Raw genomic sequence first — 19,490 nt, 5'->3', positions numbered from 1 at the left:
TGAGCTGTTTGAGGCTTTCTTCTGCCCAAATGATTTAATGTTCATTGAGCCGTTCCTCGTCTCGTCCACGCAGGGCCCCGCGGGACCCGCTGGGATCCAAGGACCCGTCGGCCATCCAGGACCAGCGGTAGGTGAACCATCTCTACGCATCGCCGTTTCATTTGATCTGATTTAGTTAGCACAAATATTTAATAAAACAATACAAAAACAGTGCACAAAATATAGTAGGGAAATGGCTGGAAGCCCAAAGGGCTTATACGAGACCCAGAACATGATTTGCAAACAACAATTAAAAACAAAGTTGGCATGCATTCAATTAGAATTGACATGATTGCATTATAAATAAATAAAAATCTGCAACATAGTTGGCATACATGATGATTACACCTGATTACCAAGGACATGATTACTGGTAATAATAATCAGCCAACATGATTATACAGGGTGTCAACGCCATACTGCAAAACAAGCAAACAGGGAATGTGGGTATCTTGTGGGCGAGGGGATTTGGTGTAGACGTAAAAAAAAAAAAAGTACAGAGCCAAACTCAGGTCCCATTTACCAAGTCTAGACTAGAGGGTTCAAAATGAGAGGAAGTCGATTGGGTTTGGTGTTTCATTTTGCCGTGTGTGCACAGTGCTGACGTGTGTGCGCACGTTTTAGGGTGTGGACGGAGAGTCGGGACCCCGCGGGCAGCAGGGGATGTACGGGCCCAAAGGAGACGAAGGAGCCCGCGGCCATAAGGGGGCCAACGGGCCTGTCGGACTACAGGTAGGAACATCATCACAACTGGTATAATTAGACGTACTTTATACGTCAGAGCTTGAAGTGAGCCTGGAACGGGCCAGTACCAATGCAGCACCTGTTCTTTTTCTTTGCATTCTGCCAATTAACTAGCTCCACATGGTAACATCCTCACCTTTCCCCTTTACGGGTAAGTTAAAGTTACACCAAGGAATTTACGGTGCAGGCACACATCGTGTTTCACTCTCATTATAGATACAAATCTCAGCTCTCACGTCATATTTGCGTGTTTGGGCCGCCTTGTGAATATGATGAATTGTATCCTCTCAAAGTTAATGAGGATTGCACTGTAGCGATTCCAGCCAGTCATCATCACACAGTTCTCTCTGTGAAATGCTCTATATAAATAAAGTTTACTTATACTTATTATTACATGTAGCCTATAAGACTGACTTAGACATGTAGACATCATGTAACAGATCCTACAAAACGATGTTTCCACAACGAGTGTTGACACTTTGCAAATTGAGGGTGCTCGACGACCAAATGAGTGAGTTCAATCCATCAAGGGCCACCAAAACTATTTGTCATTTGTCATCTGTGTCCAAAACAGTTACTTTTCAGGATTAAAATAGTAGTATATAGTAAATAGTAGTAGCAAAAGTAGTATCTACAAGCTCAAAACATGTCGATTTGCACCGCATTTTCGAGCTTGCGGATGCTGTAGTATGATCAAGTAGTGTATTAATTCACGAAAAAACACAAAAAGTTAGAATATGGAGATAAGAGGTTTCTTCCCGACAGTGACGACATAATGAATCAATGATTTGCACATCTCTATTCCATGCGGTGAGGTCACCAAGGACAGTGTTGAGCATTAAGGCACTCAAATCATTTGGTGCTGAGGTTGAGTTCAATTCAATTTATTTCACGTCTAAGATGAAGTGTCATGCACGAGTGCACCTGCACCCATGCTACGGTATCCTCCAGACGTTGTCTAGTCCTTCACTTCTCCCTTCACCACTGAGTCTTATCTCACATGCCAGTCTTTCTACCTGCTACAAAAACAATACGTGTCATAATTCAAATTAAATATTTTGGACACGCCTACGTTGATGAATGTTGCATGTTGTACTATACTGTATGTTTACTGTATATTTGTATATATTTGCAGGGCATGCCAGGCACACCAGGCGAGAAGGGAGAGACTGGTCATGTTGGCTTGATGGTGAGTAGTGCTACTATGAAGGCCTTGTCACTGCTGCCTGTCTACAAAGTAAAAAGAGTGAACACAACGGGTCCATTTGGTTCCATTGATACACTCTCAGAGTTCAATTATCAGTCAGCATTTTACAGTGTATGCATCGGTTTGCTTATTTTATGCTAAAACCGAAGCAGTACTACAGCTCTAAATGCTTGAGTGCACTGTCTTGGTGGATGGTTCTGATCCGTTGACCCGCCGCGCATTGATGGCGAACGCGTATGAGGCTGCGAGGGTTTCGAGGAGGTCCCGCAGAGAGCGAAATTAATAAAAGGCATAGAAAGCGAGCATGGTGGTTGACGGAGAAGGAAGCACCGGAGCGATGAAGAGGAGGAACACGAGGAGCACTGCTTGGGAACAGGAAGACGGTGTGACAGCTGCTAATCAGATTAGCCTCAGTCTTGACTGTCTAATGAGGAGCCTCCTTTGTGACTGGCTGGCATCTCAGAAAGTAGTCAGCCGTGCCGTGGACATACCGCACGCACCACACGTCCTCTACAGCAGTGATTCTCAAAGTTGTTCATGACAAGGAGGACCCCCCCCCCCCCCCAAATTGATTTGTATTTGGCCGATTTGATTTGTATTGCTGTTCCTTGGAGTGGTTGCACTACTAAAAAAACAGACAAAGAGGGAACAAGAGAGGGTGAGTGAGACAGACAGACAGACAGACAGACAGAGAGGCACAAGGAGCTCCACAGGGATGCTTAATTCATGTGGCTAGTCTCGCGGATCATAGGATTGTCTCCTCTAATGCTTCCCTGACTTTCTCTCTCTTTCTCTGTATCTCTCTTTCTCTCATCCCCCCCCACCCAACACACACACACACACACACCCTCCCTGGGTAGATTGTCTGTCTATCGGTCTTCCTCACTCACAAGACTCTTTACGACAGAAGACACTCTCCGAGACTTCTGAGCGTTTTGAGAGCTAAGCTCAACATCTGCTCAACCCAGGCTCGGTGCCGAGCGCAGTCAGAATTAATTGCTCGTCGTTCTCTTGAGGTGGGCTGTGAAGATTCGAGGCCCACTTCAGTATTCTCAATTCAACTGCTGCCCAGAGAGAGCCTTGCATCTCACTGGCTAGAAGTTCCTCATTACCGAATAGAGTGAGAGAGACAGAGATTGGGGAAAAGGCAGACAGCAGGAATGACGGTGTCATATTCAGGGTAATGGCCTGTCCTGTGTGTCACCATCATGTCACTATGATGATGATCACATGAACGGGCTGCTCTGTCTCGACATGATTTATAGCTCACATTCAATCTAGGAAGCATCGGATTGATCGGACATGTTTTACCTCACTTTGGTGGAGTGTGTGTGTGTGTGTGTGTGTGTGTGTGTGTGTGAGACACCACTTGACTGTACCATATGTTCATGTGTGATCTTTACTCTGAGCTCGCTCTCATAATGCGAGGATGGATATGAGCGTCTGCTGCTAAATGCCTACATTGTAAATGACGTTATTGCTGCACCTGAGCTCTGAAAGATAACTTCAGTCTTATTTTGTCTCCACAGGGACCCCCAGGACAGCACGGCCCTCGAGGTCCCCAAGGGCCCAGCGGTGGAGAGGTACCGTTTTGTCTCAATTCCTTATTTTACTATTTCTATGGTGTCGTTAATGACACGATGATGCCAATGGACGTGCAACGCATAGCGTATTCATAGATGGCCTGTTGTCAATGCATGACACTATCAAAGACAGAGCATACATTCCTAACCATTAAGTGAAAATTCATAGCAGTCTAAACCCATAGAGTATTAAAAGGATAGAGACTGATCTGGCGCGAAGCTCCGCCCCCTCCGCTATTCATGTCAGTGGAAGTTGCTCAGTGGCGTTTTGAAGCACCCGGAAGGACCGTCTATTTCCGCCTTTTGGGGCGCATTTCCGCATTGGACCACCAAATTTTGGAGGTCCAATGCGTAAATGCAACAGAGCGCTCAATGTTAAAGCCCAGCTGCACAGGGTTTCCTCGTCATGAATCCACGGGTCCGCCTGCAGTCCTTCCTCTTACCACTAGGGCCCAGCGCTTCAACGTTGGAGTGCCTCACTGGCCCCTTGTCTAAACCCCATAGTTTAACGTATTAGTTGGGGAGACACGGGGTATACACTAGTATACATGAAACCCGTGAAATCCCCTCCCCCATGCACCACCATTCCACCCTCCCCCATCCTTATACCCTCAACACACACACACAACACATCACCATCATCCATAGCAAGCAGTCAATACAAGATGTACCGGACGTTTGTCTTTGTTTTTTTAATATAATATACTCGATCCCCAGTTGAGTTCATGTTCAGGTCAAGCAGTTTCATCATCATATTCCAATCATGAACTTCCACGTGCACATTAATTGAAAGAATATATCTGAATATTACCATGGTAATGAGACTTACACACAAACCAATCATGAATTGGATAATGTGTTACATGCCTCAATAATCCAGCTAATATCAGCAAATCCCAGCTGTCATAATTTAAAAATTCTCATTTGGGATATGAGCTTACCGGGGTAATACTAAATGGGATACGGCGTTGCATTAGGAAGACCATACAATAATACACCATTGGGCCTCTCGGCGTATCCAAAATAATTGTGGCAAATTCAATTTCCTGTAAAAATATCGATACAGCTATTGATTTATTTTCTTTGTTTAATAAAAACTTCAGTATATATACAGTACAATAGATTGGTAAAAATCCCACTGCTGAAAATGAACTGAGAAGAATGTGACACAATTGTATCAGCACAATGCCAAATCCATTGATTCCCCCACACCCCCCAAAAAACTAAAAAAACTAAACTAAAAACATGATATATCTGAATAGTAGCTTATCCTTATACAACTGCCTCTCCTTTCCTCAGACCTCTCCTGCTTTGGAAAGTTGAATTATTCAATAAGTATTAGAATATAATTCCTGGGAGAGAGAGGGTTATATTTACCGCTCCATGAATCATTAAGGAGTATTAGACTATCATCCCTAGGAGGCAGTTATATTTACCTCCAGTAATGGCCATTTCTCAACAGCCTCTCTCACACGTCGGTCAATTATTCAGCAAGTCAGCCACAGACACACTGACTGGAGCTGTACTGCGGGAAGAGAGGGATGGGGGGTAGCAAAGACAGTGGGATCCATAAATGGATTTATACAGGAATGGTGAGAGAGAGAGAGAGAGAGAGAGGGGGGGAAGTGGATGGGATGAGAGCTATGCGGGGTGTTAACAGCAGGGGAGTTCACTGGTGGTGTTCTGATCCACTCAGCCTGCACACATGTGCACTCTAGCGAAGATGTGTTTTTTCTTTTGCTGTTGCTGTTTGTTTCAAGACGTCTAACAAAACATCCCCCCCCCACCCACACACACACACACACACACACACACACACACACACACACACACACACACACACAAAACTATTACTGCTGTCTATCTCATCAGCGTGCATAAGCACGGGAGAACACACACACACACACACACACACACACACACACAACACAACCCAAGCGAACTGAGAGATGGAATAGCTTATTCTCTACAATCCCCACAGCAGTTGACACACACACACACACAAGTATTTCTCCTTGTTAGAGTGATAATGCTGCTCCAGTTTCTGCTGTCTGCGAACAGAACTGCTGACAGACAGCAAGTGCAGCAACAACACACAGAAGAGGGTTGGAATTTCAAGAAAATCACATGAATATTTCAAAGCTGCTACTGTTTTATGATGTCCCCTCTCTCTCTCTACCTGCTCCACAGGGGGCGATGGGATTGACTGGTGGAGTTGGCCAGCCTGGTGGAGTTGGAGAGAAGGTCAGTGTTTCCCATTAGTGAGAAGGTTTGGACGTGATGCGCAGTGTAGGCCGGGCTGCCACTGTTATCTTCATAGCCATTATTATATCCATGACTTTTCCAAATAATTGAATAAAGAAGAATCAAGCTTTAATATATATACAATATATATATATATATATATTAAAAAATGGATTAACCACTTAAGCATTATTTTATACTCTGTTTCACACTAGCATCGTGGCATTTTTTTTTGTTAAATAACAATTATTGATTTGGTTTAAAATAATTAATTAAATCGATCAGTTGTATTAACTGTTGCACCCCCAGTGGTGTGTGCAGTCAGTGTACTGTACAGGTAGCTTAACCTGTTCCTTCTATTCCAGGGTGAAGACGGAGAATCCGGAAACCCTGGACCAGTAGGAGTGACTGGTGGTGCTGTGAGTCCTCTCTCTCTCCTTCCTATTTAGAGTCTAAATTGTAATAGCCTAGACAAAGTGGGAGTTTGGAGTAAAGTGACATGAACCTTAATGGCCGTTCACACTTCACACCAAGCACTGTCTGTAACTATAACGATAACTGTAAAGGTATAATCATTCTGATTCAAGTGCTTGGCAGAGTTCACACCATAAACAATGGCAATGGTGAACGATATAGTTACAGTTATCATTACAGTCATAGTGCTTGATGTGAATGGCCAACAACCACAGGTTACAGTAAGTGTAAGTGTCATATATTATAAGTATATTGCTACAAAGTAACAAGAACAACCCTAGTCTGGTCTTCTATTTTACTATAGCATCGGCCTACTATTTTCTCAATCAATCTCTTCTGTTGATGATCTCACTCTTGCCTCTTTTCAACCATGGTCTGTGCATCTTTGATCCCAGGGGGGTAAAGGAGACTTTGGGGAGAAGGGTGACGCAGGGCCCCCCGGGGCAGCTGGACCCGCAGGAATCAGAGGAATACCAGGGGAGGACGGACCCAAAGGCAACTTTGTGAGTTCACTGTGAGCTTTATGTGTGTATAGCGCAGTAATATGATATTGTATGTATGAGTCTGAGCTCTAACCTACTCCTGTTGCCCACAGGGTCCCATTGGATTCCCTGGAGATTCAGGGCCCCCTGGGGAGGCAGGCGCCAATGTGAGTGAATCACTGCAATAAGAGATGCAATATACTGGAGAGAGAGGCAACTAGAGATATCGTTATTTAACCTGTTTTGACCTGCTTTGATTTTTGTCCAGGGAGTGGATGGAGGACCAGGGACTAAGGGAGACGACGGTGACCCTGGCAAAGCTGTGAGTAGTATGATTTTTATCTTAAATAAACATAGAAACAACAGTGTCTCTATTCTATTCCTGTAGATGTAGTGTAGATCAAGTCTTTGTACTCTCACATAAGGAGAGGTTTTTTACTTATTCATCATCATCATCATCATCATAGCAAAGAAAGCTTTCTTCTCCACGTCTTTGTTGTTGCATTTTTAACCCTTTGTTCTGTTCTCTACAGGGCCCCCCAGGTGCCTCTGGAGAGCCAGGCCCATCAGGACCCCCAGGGAGGAGGGTAAGTTATGATCTATGTGTGGGGTTTGTGTTTTCATAATTAACCGAATAAATCAGTTGTCAATTGAACACAAATCATGCATGGTCATGATTGTTTCTTTCCGTCAGGGTCACTTGGGAGCTGCCGGAAAAGAAGGGAAGCAAGGAATGAAGGGATCAAAGGTAAATCAGACTACAAGTGTGTGTGACATGTTTGATATTAGATTAGATAGATTAGATCATAATATACTATATTGTTGACGCTCTTAAAACAGTTTGACTGATTAAAATGCGTAAACCGCATTTTAATCAATTACCCTAGGCTGCCGAGATTGTTGTATTACCTTAGAGCATACGCTGAATTATTTGGGCTTTTGATCCGTGAAAATCCGGCGAAAAAAGGTTCCCTCGTTTAGATGGCGGGTGGTGCGATCGCAGCACAAGACGCTTCTCCATGAGGAGTTGTAGTCCATTAATTTGCATTGGCCTCAATTTCCCAGAAGCCCTAGCAGCCCACAGCATGTGTTGATTTCCGGTTTCGTCATCAAAATGAAACCATCTAGTCTCTAGCTCCGCGGCAAAGACAGAGTTTATTTTTATTTATTACAATACGGCGGATTAAACACATAAAACAAAAGGCGGGAATGTCGTAAAAAGCAGGTATCGTACCCTGGATTAAACAATTCTCGGCAGTCAAACTGTTTTAATGGAAAGCGACTTTCAGTAAGCAAGATCAACACATCGAATACATAGAAATAGTCATCAAGAATCATAAACCAAGCTAAGAACCTAGCATCTGTCTAGCAGCAGATTATCTGTACAGTGGTCAGTGAAGCTATGCATATACCTATAAAGTGTCTAAATCTAAATTACATAAGTTTAGCCTTTGCATACGCCTGTAAGGTCGTCGAGGCTAGGGCAAGTGCTACTTGCAACTTATAGCCTACAGTATGCAGTAGTATCATAACATACTACAGTACATTGCTGTATCTGATGCCTTGCCGTCTGTCTTTGTTCTACAGGGAGCAACAGGCCCAGAAGGTCTGGCGGGGAAGACTGGTCCAGTGGGAGCCCAGGGACAGTCAGGGAAGCCTGGCACAGAGGGCCTCAGAGGGATCCCAGGACCTGGGGTCAGTGCACTTTACGCCTTTAGCAGTTCAACCAAATGACGGTAGAATGTCATTATTGTCTTTGTGGGTGTTCATTAATTTCAATATACACTGCTCAACCAATAGTCATACTTGGCCAGGGGAGATATTTTGGGTTTGTGAGCTTCAGGCATGGTTGCTTCCAGTCGGTGTGCGGTACTGTCTAAACCCAGACGGTCTAGGTTTGTCAATCGAAGAGTAGAGAGACCGCCTCCAACCACTGCAGATGTACTGTACTAGTTACATAGTATTAGTACTCCATATGCCATTCATTAGATTAGAGTATGTTAATAATACCCTAAACCCAGAAGCTTTCATTTTTCACTACAAATGAATACGTTCCAACTGAAGATTTTACTCTGCATGCTGTGCTCAATCTCCAGGGTGAACAAGGGCTAAATGGACCACCAGGGATGACCGGACCACCGGGACCAATGGTAAGAACCCTATGAGTTAATAGAACCTTACACTGCAGTGAGCCCTCTGACAGTATGAGTTAATATAGCATCAACATCGGTTTAACCACCTTAAGTTAAAATAGTCGATAATAGTCTTGTAAATCTGCTTAATTTTTTAAATGTTAACAATAAATCTTGTATATATTTTCTGATGGGGGTCTGCTGTCAAATACATCCTGGGCTCGTTAATCCAAATAGTACCAGTTAGTGCTGGTCAAATACAACAGAAGCAAGCAACAGAAGCCTTGTACGGTTTGTCCAAAACTGTTACTTTTCAGGAAATGTAAAAAAAAAAAAAAAGAAGAAGAAGAAACTGTGTTCCAATGGATCCAATGTAGTGTAGTTATTATTTATTTAGTCACAAGCTATTGTTAAATATTTATAAAACCCGCAGAATAGACTGGTGACAATAGAGCGCTACACGGTGCATTGTGGGGTTGTAGATCGGCTATTTCAGCTACTTTTGCGAGACACTTACGACTAGTTATAAAATAGGGTATTCATTTAATAGAAAAAAAGGAGTTACAAGGTTTCTCTGCAACAGACTGGCAGCGGTGGTGTCTGAGTGTGAGATCAGTGATGTGCACCAAATAATGAGCCTTGACTTGTTCACAGGGACCAGCAGGACTCCCGGGGTTGAAAGGAGACCCTGGAACCAAGGGTGATAAGGTCAGTGTCTTATCCATTCAGCTCCTGACAGACAGACAGACACACAGAGAGCCAATACATCTGTAGCAGACATAGTATGAAGCCTCTGTCAATCGCTGCAGTTTGCTGATATGCCCCCGTTGTTCCCTGCAGGGTCACGGGGGTTTGATCGGTCTTATCGGACCCCCAGGAGATCACGGAGAGAAGGGAGACAGAGGCCTTCCAGGAAACCAGGGCACACCCGGATTCAAAGGAGATGGGGTACGATACAGCAGTGGTTCACGTTATTTGAAAGGATATGCCAGGGACCCCCATAAGAGAATATTTACGGCTCTAGCAGTGATTTTCAACCAATTTCATTTCAAGAAACCCCCGGTTTGACCTGACTTAGGCTACAGACCCCTATTTAATAGCATTTTTATCTCTGGGACCCCAATTTATATTGTAAAATCCAAGTTAATTTAACTCTGAGAGTGTACAAATGGACAAATGTACAAATGTGTCCATTTGGTTCCATTTGTACACTCTGAGTTACAGACCCATAAGGGTCCATTTGGTTCCTATAACTATCATTTAGCTGGAGACCCCCTGGAACTCCCTCAAGGACCCCTAGGGGTCCCCGTACCCCACTTTGGGAACCACTGCGCTACAGTAGAGGGCAAAAATGTATTGTTAATTTAACTCTTAAGAGTGTATGTCAGAGTTAAATTCACGATTTTGCATGAGATTAATATGAGGTGTGATTTGTCATCTTCCTATTCTAGGGTAAAGGTGGGCCCCCTGGTCCCAATGGCCCCCCGGGAATGACTGGACTATCGGTAAGCTTTTCTATCTGCTGATTATTGTACCCACTTTCCTCAGATACTGTCATGAATTAATTCAGTGTTATTTTTGTGTAATTTGGATACATGATTGATTATTGCTATTGTTACTAAACTCCTATAGTCAAGCATAACATAATTGTTTAGTATTTTGCTGTATTTACAGTGTGGGCTCAACACTATGACATACAGTATGATCATGTCATGACGGTATCGCTTTCAACTTCCTCACCGAGCCAACTCTCTTCTCTTCTTCTAGGGTGCAAGTGGCGAGAGAGGATCAAAGGGAGACATGGTGAGTGTTGTAATCTCTCCTATTCCCATGTTAGCATTGCTGTCCTCGCACCCCAGCCCAGCTGTCAGCAACATATGCTGTGGTCAAGAGAGAGCGAGAGAGAGAGAGAGAGGGGGAAGGGAGAGAGAGAGAGTTTATTTGTGTGTGTCAATTGTACCATGCTTCATAATCGCTATGCTTTACTGTGTTTACTGCATGTCTTTGGGACTAAAAGCTCGCTGTACAGCCACGCTTGCCTTATGTGTGATTTTTTCCAGTGGGTCCTCATAATAGGATTTGGTTCTGGTGTATGTGATGTGATGAAAACCACTATAGCGTGTCCTGAGAGCCGGGGCTTTGACCAAAAGACTGCTGATGCACATAGCTGGATAATCCTGTAAAGCAGCAGCCATATCTGCCCGGATAAAGATAGGATTTGGCCAACTGGTGTGAGAAGGGTTCCAGGTGAGAGGATGACTGACACAGAGCTTTGTCATCCCCCAATTCTCTAGGGTCCCGTTGGTCCCCAAGGAGACACAGGCCGGATTGGCCCCCCTGGACTTCCCGTAAGTATACTCAATTGCTCGTGTCCAATTCTACTCCATCCATCAGTATCATCCATTTTTGACAATACCCTTTGAGCTCACCCGTCTCCTTGACGTTCAGGGACCCCCTGCCACCATGGTCCAGCCCCTGCCCATGCGGGAGGGCAGGAGGAAGAGGAAGAGGCATTCGGAACGGGGCGGAGGATCGGCGCGGTCAGGGCAGGAGGAGTACTACCCAGATCCAGAGCTGGAGGAGTATCTCCAGGGGGACCAGCCCCTGCAGGAGGCTGAGGGCATGGAGGAGGTGTTCGCCTCCCTCAACTCCATGAAGACTGAGGTGGAGCTCATGAGGAGGCCGCTGGGAACGTACGAGAGCCCTGCACGCACCTGCAAAGAGCTCATGATGATCCAGCCCGACTACAAAGACGGTGAGCAAAGATCATAATGAAACTCCCGTTTAAAATGTCTCGGCCCATTCAAGAAGGACTCCATCATCTTCTCCATTATTTCAGCCCCTTTTTACAGAGGCACTGGCTTTGTTAGCTTATGATGCAGTTCATCATTTCCCCTATGTTGTCATCGTATTCTCTGAGGTGTGTCTGGCAGGACTACATCTGATGTGTGATTGATGTGTTATTTCCATGCCCCCCCCCCACCACCACCACCCCAGGAGACTACTGGATAGATCCTAACCAAGGCTGTCACCGCGATTCCATCAAGGTCTACTGTAACTTCACAGCTGATGGAGAAACCTGTCTCTACCCTGACAAGAAGATTGAGATAGTGAGTCCCCAAAACCTACAGCTTGTCAGCCTTTGAAAAGCTGGCTTTGCAAATCACTACAGGTCCCATATGGATCGAAACATCTTTGAAGATGCACACAGGAGACAGAATATGTGCATCAGACATGGATATCATCACTTCATCTTTATATAATTTCCACTGGCATGCTCGCATGAGCGCACAAATACATATGTACGATTATGCACGTAACGGCTCCCCCTCCTCCCTGTGTTTTTGTTTACAGGTGAAATTAGCAGCTTGGAACAAAGAGAAGCCAGGAGGCTGGTTCAGCCAGTACAGGAGAGGCATGAAGGTAAATCAAACGCCTCCAACCATTAATCTCTGGCATTAGTCCTGTTCCGCTAAATTACCCGTTCTAATTGAGGATGTTTGAACGAGAGCATGGAACAGAGAGCACACACAAGAATAATAATAATACGGGTAGTAATAATAATAATAGTAATATTAATATTATTATATCTAATAACGATTGATAAGAGGTTAAAAATGACATAACATCCAGAGCAGTGTAGCGCAGCGCCGACTGGCTGGGCTAAATCGCTTATTTTTTTCGTTCATTTTTTTTTGTCTTTCATAATCACCATATATACTGCACAATGTGTTGTGCCAAATGGCCATCATAGTGTTTTTGTTTGGCTAGAAGTTGGTTTTAGCACTAGCAGCGAGGATGACTCACTCACTCACATGGAGTGCTTGTTCAATTCTTTTTCTCATCTCCTTCACTTTTCCCATTGAAATCTTGATCCCTCGCTAAAGGCGAGTTATGCTAACCTCGGATGACCTGCCCCACGCCTTTACATTTATTCATGAATATAAATTGGGAGATTTATAAACAACTGACAAGGTTTGATAGAAATGAAATTGCTACTGTCACACCACGTCTGACAGGTTTATATTAACCATGTTGCCTCTTCTCTGCGAGAAAGACTGTATGCTATTGCTATTGCTATGATTGGCTCTATGTGAACTTGCAACTTCAGCATGCAACTTTATTTTTCCCTGGTGGGCAATTGGTTTTTGCAGAAAGACAAAGATGCAAGACAATAAAATGCAATAAAATAAAATAAAACTTGCTGTACATCAAAAGTGGGAGCAGGGACACTAAATGTAGCTGACAATGTGAAAACAGTGGTCTCTGGTTGACCCTAACCCAATTCTAGAATCACATACAAAATGAAGCTGCACACAAGAATAAAGTGCTTAGTTAACAGTTACAACATTATAAATACAACTTAGGTATGTGTATAGAGTTGCATGGTGACCCTCTGGTGTGGTTAGGGCTCATTAGTCTAAACAATTTCAGATGACTAAAATAGGACTAAAACCAAATGATGTGCTATTCAAAAGACTCTAATCAGAATGTCCTGTCACAACAATGAACACCGCTGTGCCCGCTGCTGTGTCTGTGTGCAGTTCTCCTACATCGACAGTGATGGGATTCCAGTGCACGTTGTTCAGCTGACCTTCCTAAAACTCCTGAGCGCTACAGCCCACCAGAGCTTCACCTACACCTGCCAGAACTCTGCAGGCTGGTTCGACAGCACGGCACGCTCCTACCAGCACGCGCTGCGCTTCAGGGCCAGCAACGACGAGGAGCTCACCCAGGCCAAGAGCCCCTTCATCCAGACAGTGCATGACGGGTGCCAGGTCAGTGTTCATTTCATCCACTAAAAGCTATAAAGAAAAATGTTTTGTCGACTACCTTTTGTCACTGACAAACGGAATAAAAACTAAGCTAGGATATCTTATATTGACAATTTTCGTCAACAAATAAAAACTAGACAAAAATGCCAGGGAGGAACTAGTGGAGGAGAGATCCAGTACAGAGGCGATGCGTTCTGAAAATAGCAACGCGTTGTGAGCTTGTAGATCTGCTATTTTCAGAGCTATTTTCAGCATGCAACAAAGTGTAAAATCAAGCATTACGACACCAGAGAGAGAGAGAGAGGCTGGCTGATCCGGAATTAGCTGTAATTAAGCTAATGTGTTTATCAGTTGTGTTATACGGTTGTCAGATGGTGCTTGATTCAATAAGGGTCTTGCAGATGGTAGCCATCAGATTATTGGTTCTCATGTAAATGAGGATTCGGGACAGACCGGGTATAGAGATGGTATTGGGTATTGGCTAATGTTGTAGAGTACTTTTACTTTACTCGAGTATTACCATTTTTCAATACTTCATACATAAATCCTATTTTAAACTTCAAGCTCACAACACATCACATCGTGAGTCGTGGCACGTTGTAAGCTTGTAGCTCTGTTTGTACCTCTGCAATTTTCAAAAAGGTTTGACAGATTTTACATTACATTTTAGTACTTACTAAACCTTTGTATACTAATTTTACAGTATTATTTCAATGTGGTATTGCTACTTTTACTTAAGTAAAACATCTGAGTACTACCCACCACTGATGTAGATGAAGCAGATTCTAATTTGTCTTTGATTTGTTTGTTTGTCTTTTTCACATGCAGTCTCGGAGGAGCCAAGAACGGACAGTTCTAGAAATTGACTCTCCATCAGCCGAGCTGCTCCCTATTATAGATGTTGCTCCATCAGACTTTGGCAACAGCAACCAAAAATTCGGCTTCCAAGTTGGACGCGTATGCTTCAATGGTTAACATTGATGCCAGCAACACAGAGAATGCCCTGCACAAGTTGTGAATGGAAAATGAACCAAAAAAAACCAAACTGGACTTTACCACTGCCCCCAAGCAATATTTATTATATATGTTCCTATAAGAGGTGTGTTTGTGGTATATTTTGTAAGACTCTTGGACAACCACTGAGATACTCTATTCCATGGCTCCACATCAGCGAGAAACCCAGCAATACAGGGGAACAAGAGGAAGAACATGAACATTTATGAAAGGGAAAAAATCCATTTAGATATATTTAATTTTGTTGTTTCTTTCTCTCTTTGTCTCACCTTTTCAGTGTGCTGTTGCTGTTGAAGTTGAATCCGCTAGAGTTAGAAGTACTGTGACACTTGACAATGAACAATTTTAAAAGACAGACCTCGTTGCTTGGATAGGAACTGTCTTATCATTGTGTGGTATGGGTCTAGTGCGGAGGGACTTTTTTAGGTTAGTGGTTCTCAAACTATTTTGTGTCAAAGACCCTGAAAAGGATAATATTAAGTTGCAGACCCACATCTGAAAATCTGTTTTGCGAGGGTCTCCCATTGAGCACAGCCTACTGCAACTGTCTTTACTATAGGTGGGGACATAACGGTGGAGAGAGTAAAGCACATGATCTGAATTGCCATATAATAATAATTGTGAAAAGACCCCTGTGGGTACCTACATACTACCTAGGCACCAGTTCTGGCTCTATTCCACTACAAGAACGAAGTGAACTGTGCAATGCTGTGTATTTCACAGGTTTTAGTTTCCATAGCCTACAGCACCTAGACTTTTTATTTATTTAGGATGTACCTCCAGGCTCCACGTTCAGGGTTCGTTCTGGTTATAATGGAAACAAACAAACCAACAAAAAACAAATCATAGAACTATACGTTCTGGAAGTCTCTGGGTTGTCCTTCATGGTCCAAAAGAGCCATTTGAGAACCACTGTTTAGGTAATATGGTGCAAATTAGTTGCTGCCTTACGGATTATAATTGTGGGGTGGAATTATTCGGACGCTGTCGTAGCCCACTCATTTGCATGCTCCGATTCCTTTATGCTGACAACTGCTTAGCTGTACTATACTAGCCTAGCATATTAATTCCACGCGAGTAGCATATTTAATTTCTGTGTCCAGGAATGATAAATTGTATTTTTTACCCTTCAACTGCAGTTCTCTCGTGAATGACCTTGATTAGTATTCAATAGGTGTTGCTAGTTATTGAGCCTGACACTTACTTGAACGGATAAGGTTGTTTCCTTTATTGGACTCGGTTTGCGCCACAGGCCAGATAATAGGAGGCATTTTTAGCCCTCCATGTCTCCACAGATTACACTACTCTGTATGTCATCTTTGCACTCCTATGTGGTACATACTTGGTGTGACAGACTTCAACAGCTTAGTTGTGGCATATTTCAGGGGAAGGATGAGATTACCAGCATGCTGATTAAGCATAATGATCTCTAGTCTTTCTTCACTGCAGTCCTTGATATCAAATGACATTTCATGCATTTCTTGAAAGCATTTGGTTATCGCCTAAAAACCTTTCTTCTCTGTACGCTTTTCCACCACCTGTTTTTTTGTTTGTTTGTTTTGTTAATGGTCTCTTCACTTTGTTCATATGTTCAAACTTTGACAATATATTATGTTGGTGCTTCTTTTAAATGTCATGCTCTTCATTGGTGCTAAAAATGATTATATTGTTTAAAGTGTCTGTGTTTACAGTATGTGTTTCTTTAGGCAGGGCTAGAGGACTGGCAAAGGAGAGAGTTACTGTATTGGTAGCATATTGTAGAACACAACTGTTAGGAAACACCCTAAAACGGTTCCTGACCTTTTCTGGATGAGGGCCCAAAACCGGGAAAGCATGTGTCATTTAGATTTTTGCGATGTACAGCTCACAGTGTGTCACTTGGTGCTGCGTGCTGCTATTTGGACATTTTTTAACAATCTTGAAAGAACTATTGGTTTAGAAGGCATTTATAGAATGGGCCTCAGGTCTTAATGGGGTAAATGGTCGGATGGGCCACTTAAGGTTTTCAGAGCATGTTTGTTCCGGCTTGGATCAACCAACATAGTATACTTTATGTTGTTATTTATTGCTATCACTATGAAGACACACTTTTCAAGGTTTTAAAGAAAGAAAATATCATGTTATCTTTTTAAATAATGTTACACTATATATTATCATTACAATCTTAGTGTTTTGCCAATTAGGTCTGCTGTGTTGTTGGCACATCTGCCCTAGTTGATACCACACCAAGTTAAGAACCCTGGCCTGTTCTGGACATGGCATAATGGCCAAATATTGAGCAATAACAGGCAAACATTTTGCAGAAATAGCAGATCTATAAGCTCATGACGTGGCATGTTGCAGTGTATTCTTTGCATCCGATATTTTCGGCAAAGAAATTGAGTGGGGAAAAAGGAGGGGGCCAAGTATTGAAACCTAGGAACCAGTCAATGAAGTATATAATATAGACTGGTAGGGTTTAAGTGGTTAAAAGGTGGTTAGGTGCACAATCACTTTTGTTATAGAGATATAAAGACTACAGGTATCACAGCTTTAATTAGTCAGTTAATGTATAGCGCCTTCATACTGTTCATGGTTTCTCTACCACAAACTCTACCACGACTATTTTCCATCACAAGCTAATTGAAATAAATCAGGTTGTTAGTATTCAAACATTCCAGTAATGAACTCCACTCCAATCCTGTCCCCTGCCCTGCCTTTCCTGTGTATAGTGTTTTGTTGCTCACATTTTATATATTGTACAGTTATTCTGAGGACTTGAGTTATGGTCTGATTGCCTGAGTGAGAAATAAGTGTATTTGTTGAAAACAAAAAGAGATGTGCGAATAATAAACAGGAAACCGAGCGGGTAGAAAATAGTGTGTGTTTGTGTGTGTACATTCATGTGTTTGGGTGTGTGCGGCTGTCTGGAATGTCCACTCAGATACAAACAAGCCTCTTCATTATACCGGCCAGTTCTGCAACATTCATTCAAGCAGGCTGCAATCAGCATCCCCACACAGCAGATGTAATCAACTCTGATTCGTTCCCCAGTTCATTTATTTCAATTAGCTTGTTTCATTCCGAGAGAGAGAGAGAGAGAGAGAGAGAGAGAGAGAGAGAAAGAGAGAGAGAGGGGAGAAGCATAGAGGAGACGGGTAAGGGGAGGATGGAGGGGGCAGAGATAGAGAGAGGGTGGAGGGCACTAATGAAATGGTTGAGGATAAGAAACAGTCATGGAGATTTGGTCTGTTCACTGGAGATAGCGAGGGTTCTGTGTGTGTGTGTGTGTGTGTGTGTGTGTGTGTGTGTGTGTGTGTGTGTGTGTGTGTGTGTGTGTGTGCGAGCGTGCGTGCGTGCGAGAGAGAGAGACACAGACAGGCAGGCAGCGAGATATGGTACACACATACCGTACTCAAAGATGACTTCTGCTGTGTTCTGGCTCTCTGGTTGTTGACTAATTCATGTTGTACAGTATGTACATTTAACAAGTTACTGTCCAACTTACAAACCATGCCACATTATACCTATGTCTCTCTCGCACTCACCCCCCCCCCCCCTCTCTGTTGTTATCTCTCTTGCTAATTCGTAAACACAGACAGAATAATTGCATTCAACAAAGTTAACAAACATGACAGATACGGATGCATGCACGCATGCACTCAGTTATCTGCAGCACACCAAGGCCTGTTCTCACTCACACATCAAAGTACAAGGCGAATCATCCCCTTTGGGGCCCATTCCTCAAGGTTAACATCAATGCCATGAATAAAGGTTACCATGTATTCCTTTTTCTTCTTCGTTCCCCTCTCTTCCGCTCAATTGAATTTTAACCACAGTAAGCTCTTGACCAGGAAAGGTCAGCCATTGCCACTGCCTCTGAATAATGATCAAGTTAAAGTGTATCAACCGTCCACAGCATACCCTTTTGTACCGGCCCCCTGCTGTGAGGCCAGAGGATCATTTATCATACATATATTTATGAAATTCTTGTCCAAAAGGATTTGGCCACAATAATTGTGACATAACATTTTCTTTATATTATTATAGTCCCATGATCCCTAGATCCAAATTATTTTTTTAGTCACAAGCTCTTAATACCTTTACTTGTTTAAATACTATTGACACCCTCAAACAGACTTCTTTGGCCTATTTTCTTCCTTTATACCGTATCCCTCGGCTATGTCATTTCTGCTACTGGTTCCCAAACACTGGCTGGACCCATTTGTGGGTCACGGCCACATTTTTATGGGTCCCTAACCCCTTTACATGTAGAAGTAGTGAAAATTACCCATCTACAAGCTCACAACGCGGCAAGAAGCGGCGCGTTATGATCTTGTAGATCTGCTATTTTCAATAGCTTGGGTCCTGGGGAGACATCAAATTTCTCTTTTGGTTCTCGAGCTAAAAAGTGTCCAGCTCAACACAGACAAAACAAAAACTGCAGGATCTGCTGTCCTTAAAAGAACACATTAGTGCTCTGCTCAAACTAGTCTTCCTACTGTAGCTGCTTAATATATCCAGGCTTCCTTCACCTTGAGGTTTTATCACTGATCCAGAATACCACTGCATGCCATCGAAATCTCACATCCCTCCACTTCTATACGGTCACTTCACTGGTTTCTGGTTGCTGTTCACATCCAGTTCAAAACACTGGGGATGACCTGCCTGCAGGAGATGACAAAGCCCTGCACCCCCGCTATGATCAGCAAACACAGGACATCTGTCCCTCATTGTCCCTACAACCTGGCGAATGCTCCATGTATAGGTTTACCGTAGCTCCTAGTGTGGAATGACCTCTGTCCATCATTCATGAC

The 19,490-nt window shown here is 43.2% G+C and overlaps 1 protein-coding gene across 2 annotated transcripts in view; it reads left to right on the top strand.

The window, feature by feature from the left end:
* Positions 1 to 17,539, top strand: part of col5a3a (collagen, type V, alpha 3a) — a 66,862-nt gene extending 49,323 nt beyond the window's left edge. For both annotated transcript variants that reach the window (XM_080774894.1, XM_080774893.1), the window contains 23 exons: positions 74 to 127; positions 664 to 771; positions 1,919 to 1,972; positions 3,520 to 3,573; positions 5,764 to 5,817; positions 6,183 to 6,236; positions 6,687 to 6,794; positions 6,887 to 6,940; positions 7,042 to 7,095; positions 7,307 to 7,360; positions 7,468 to 7,521; positions 8,361 to 8,468; positions 8,870 to 8,923; positions 9,560 to 9,613; positions 9,746 to 9,853; positions 10,357 to 10,410; positions 10,673 to 10,708; positions 11,200 to 11,253; positions 11,354 to 11,660; positions 11,903 to 12,015; positions 12,260 to 12,328; positions 13,450 to 13,683; positions 14,509 to 17,539. In XM_080774894.1, coding sequence (XP_080631020.1) covers positions 74 to 127; positions 664 to 771; positions 1,919 to 1,972; positions 3,520 to 3,573; positions 5,764 to 5,817; positions 6,183 to 6,236; positions 6,687 to 6,794; positions 6,887 to 6,940; positions 7,042 to 7,095; positions 7,307 to 7,360; positions 7,468 to 7,521; positions 8,361 to 8,468; positions 8,870 to 8,923; positions 9,560 to 9,613; positions 9,746 to 9,853; positions 10,357 to 10,410; positions 10,673 to 10,708; positions 11,200 to 11,253; positions 11,354 to 11,660; positions 11,903 to 12,015; positions 12,260 to 12,328; positions 13,450 to 13,683; positions 14,509 to 14,655 — 2,040 coding nt within the window. In that variant the 3' untranslated portion in view covers positions 14,656 to 17,539. The remainder of the gene's footprint in view (positions 1 to 73; positions 128 to 663; positions 772 to 1,918; positions 1,973 to 3,519; positions 3,574 to 5,763; positions 5,818 to 6,182; positions 6,237 to 6,686; positions 6,795 to 6,886; positions 6,941 to 7,041; positions 7,096 to 7,306; positions 7,361 to 7,467; positions 7,522 to 8,360; positions 8,469 to 8,869; positions 8,924 to 9,559; positions 9,614 to 9,745; positions 9,854 to 10,356; positions 10,411 to 10,672; positions 10,709 to 11,199; positions 11,254 to 11,353; positions 11,661 to 11,902; positions 12,016 to 12,259; positions 12,329 to 13,449; positions 13,684 to 14,508) is intronic.
* Positions 17,540 to 19,490: the final 1,951 nt, after the last annotated feature.

The sequence above is a fragment of the Protomyctophum bolini genome (assembly GCF_963924005.1).
Source record: "Protomyctophum bolini genome assembly, chromosome: 11".
Classification (NCBI taxonomy): domain Eukaryota; kingdom Metazoa; phylum Chordata; class Actinopteri; order Myctophiformes; family Myctophidae; genus Protomyctophum; species Protomyctophum bolini.
The sequence above is the reverse complement of the archived record's forward strand: the minus strand, read 5'-3'. Positions and strand labels throughout refer to the sequence as shown.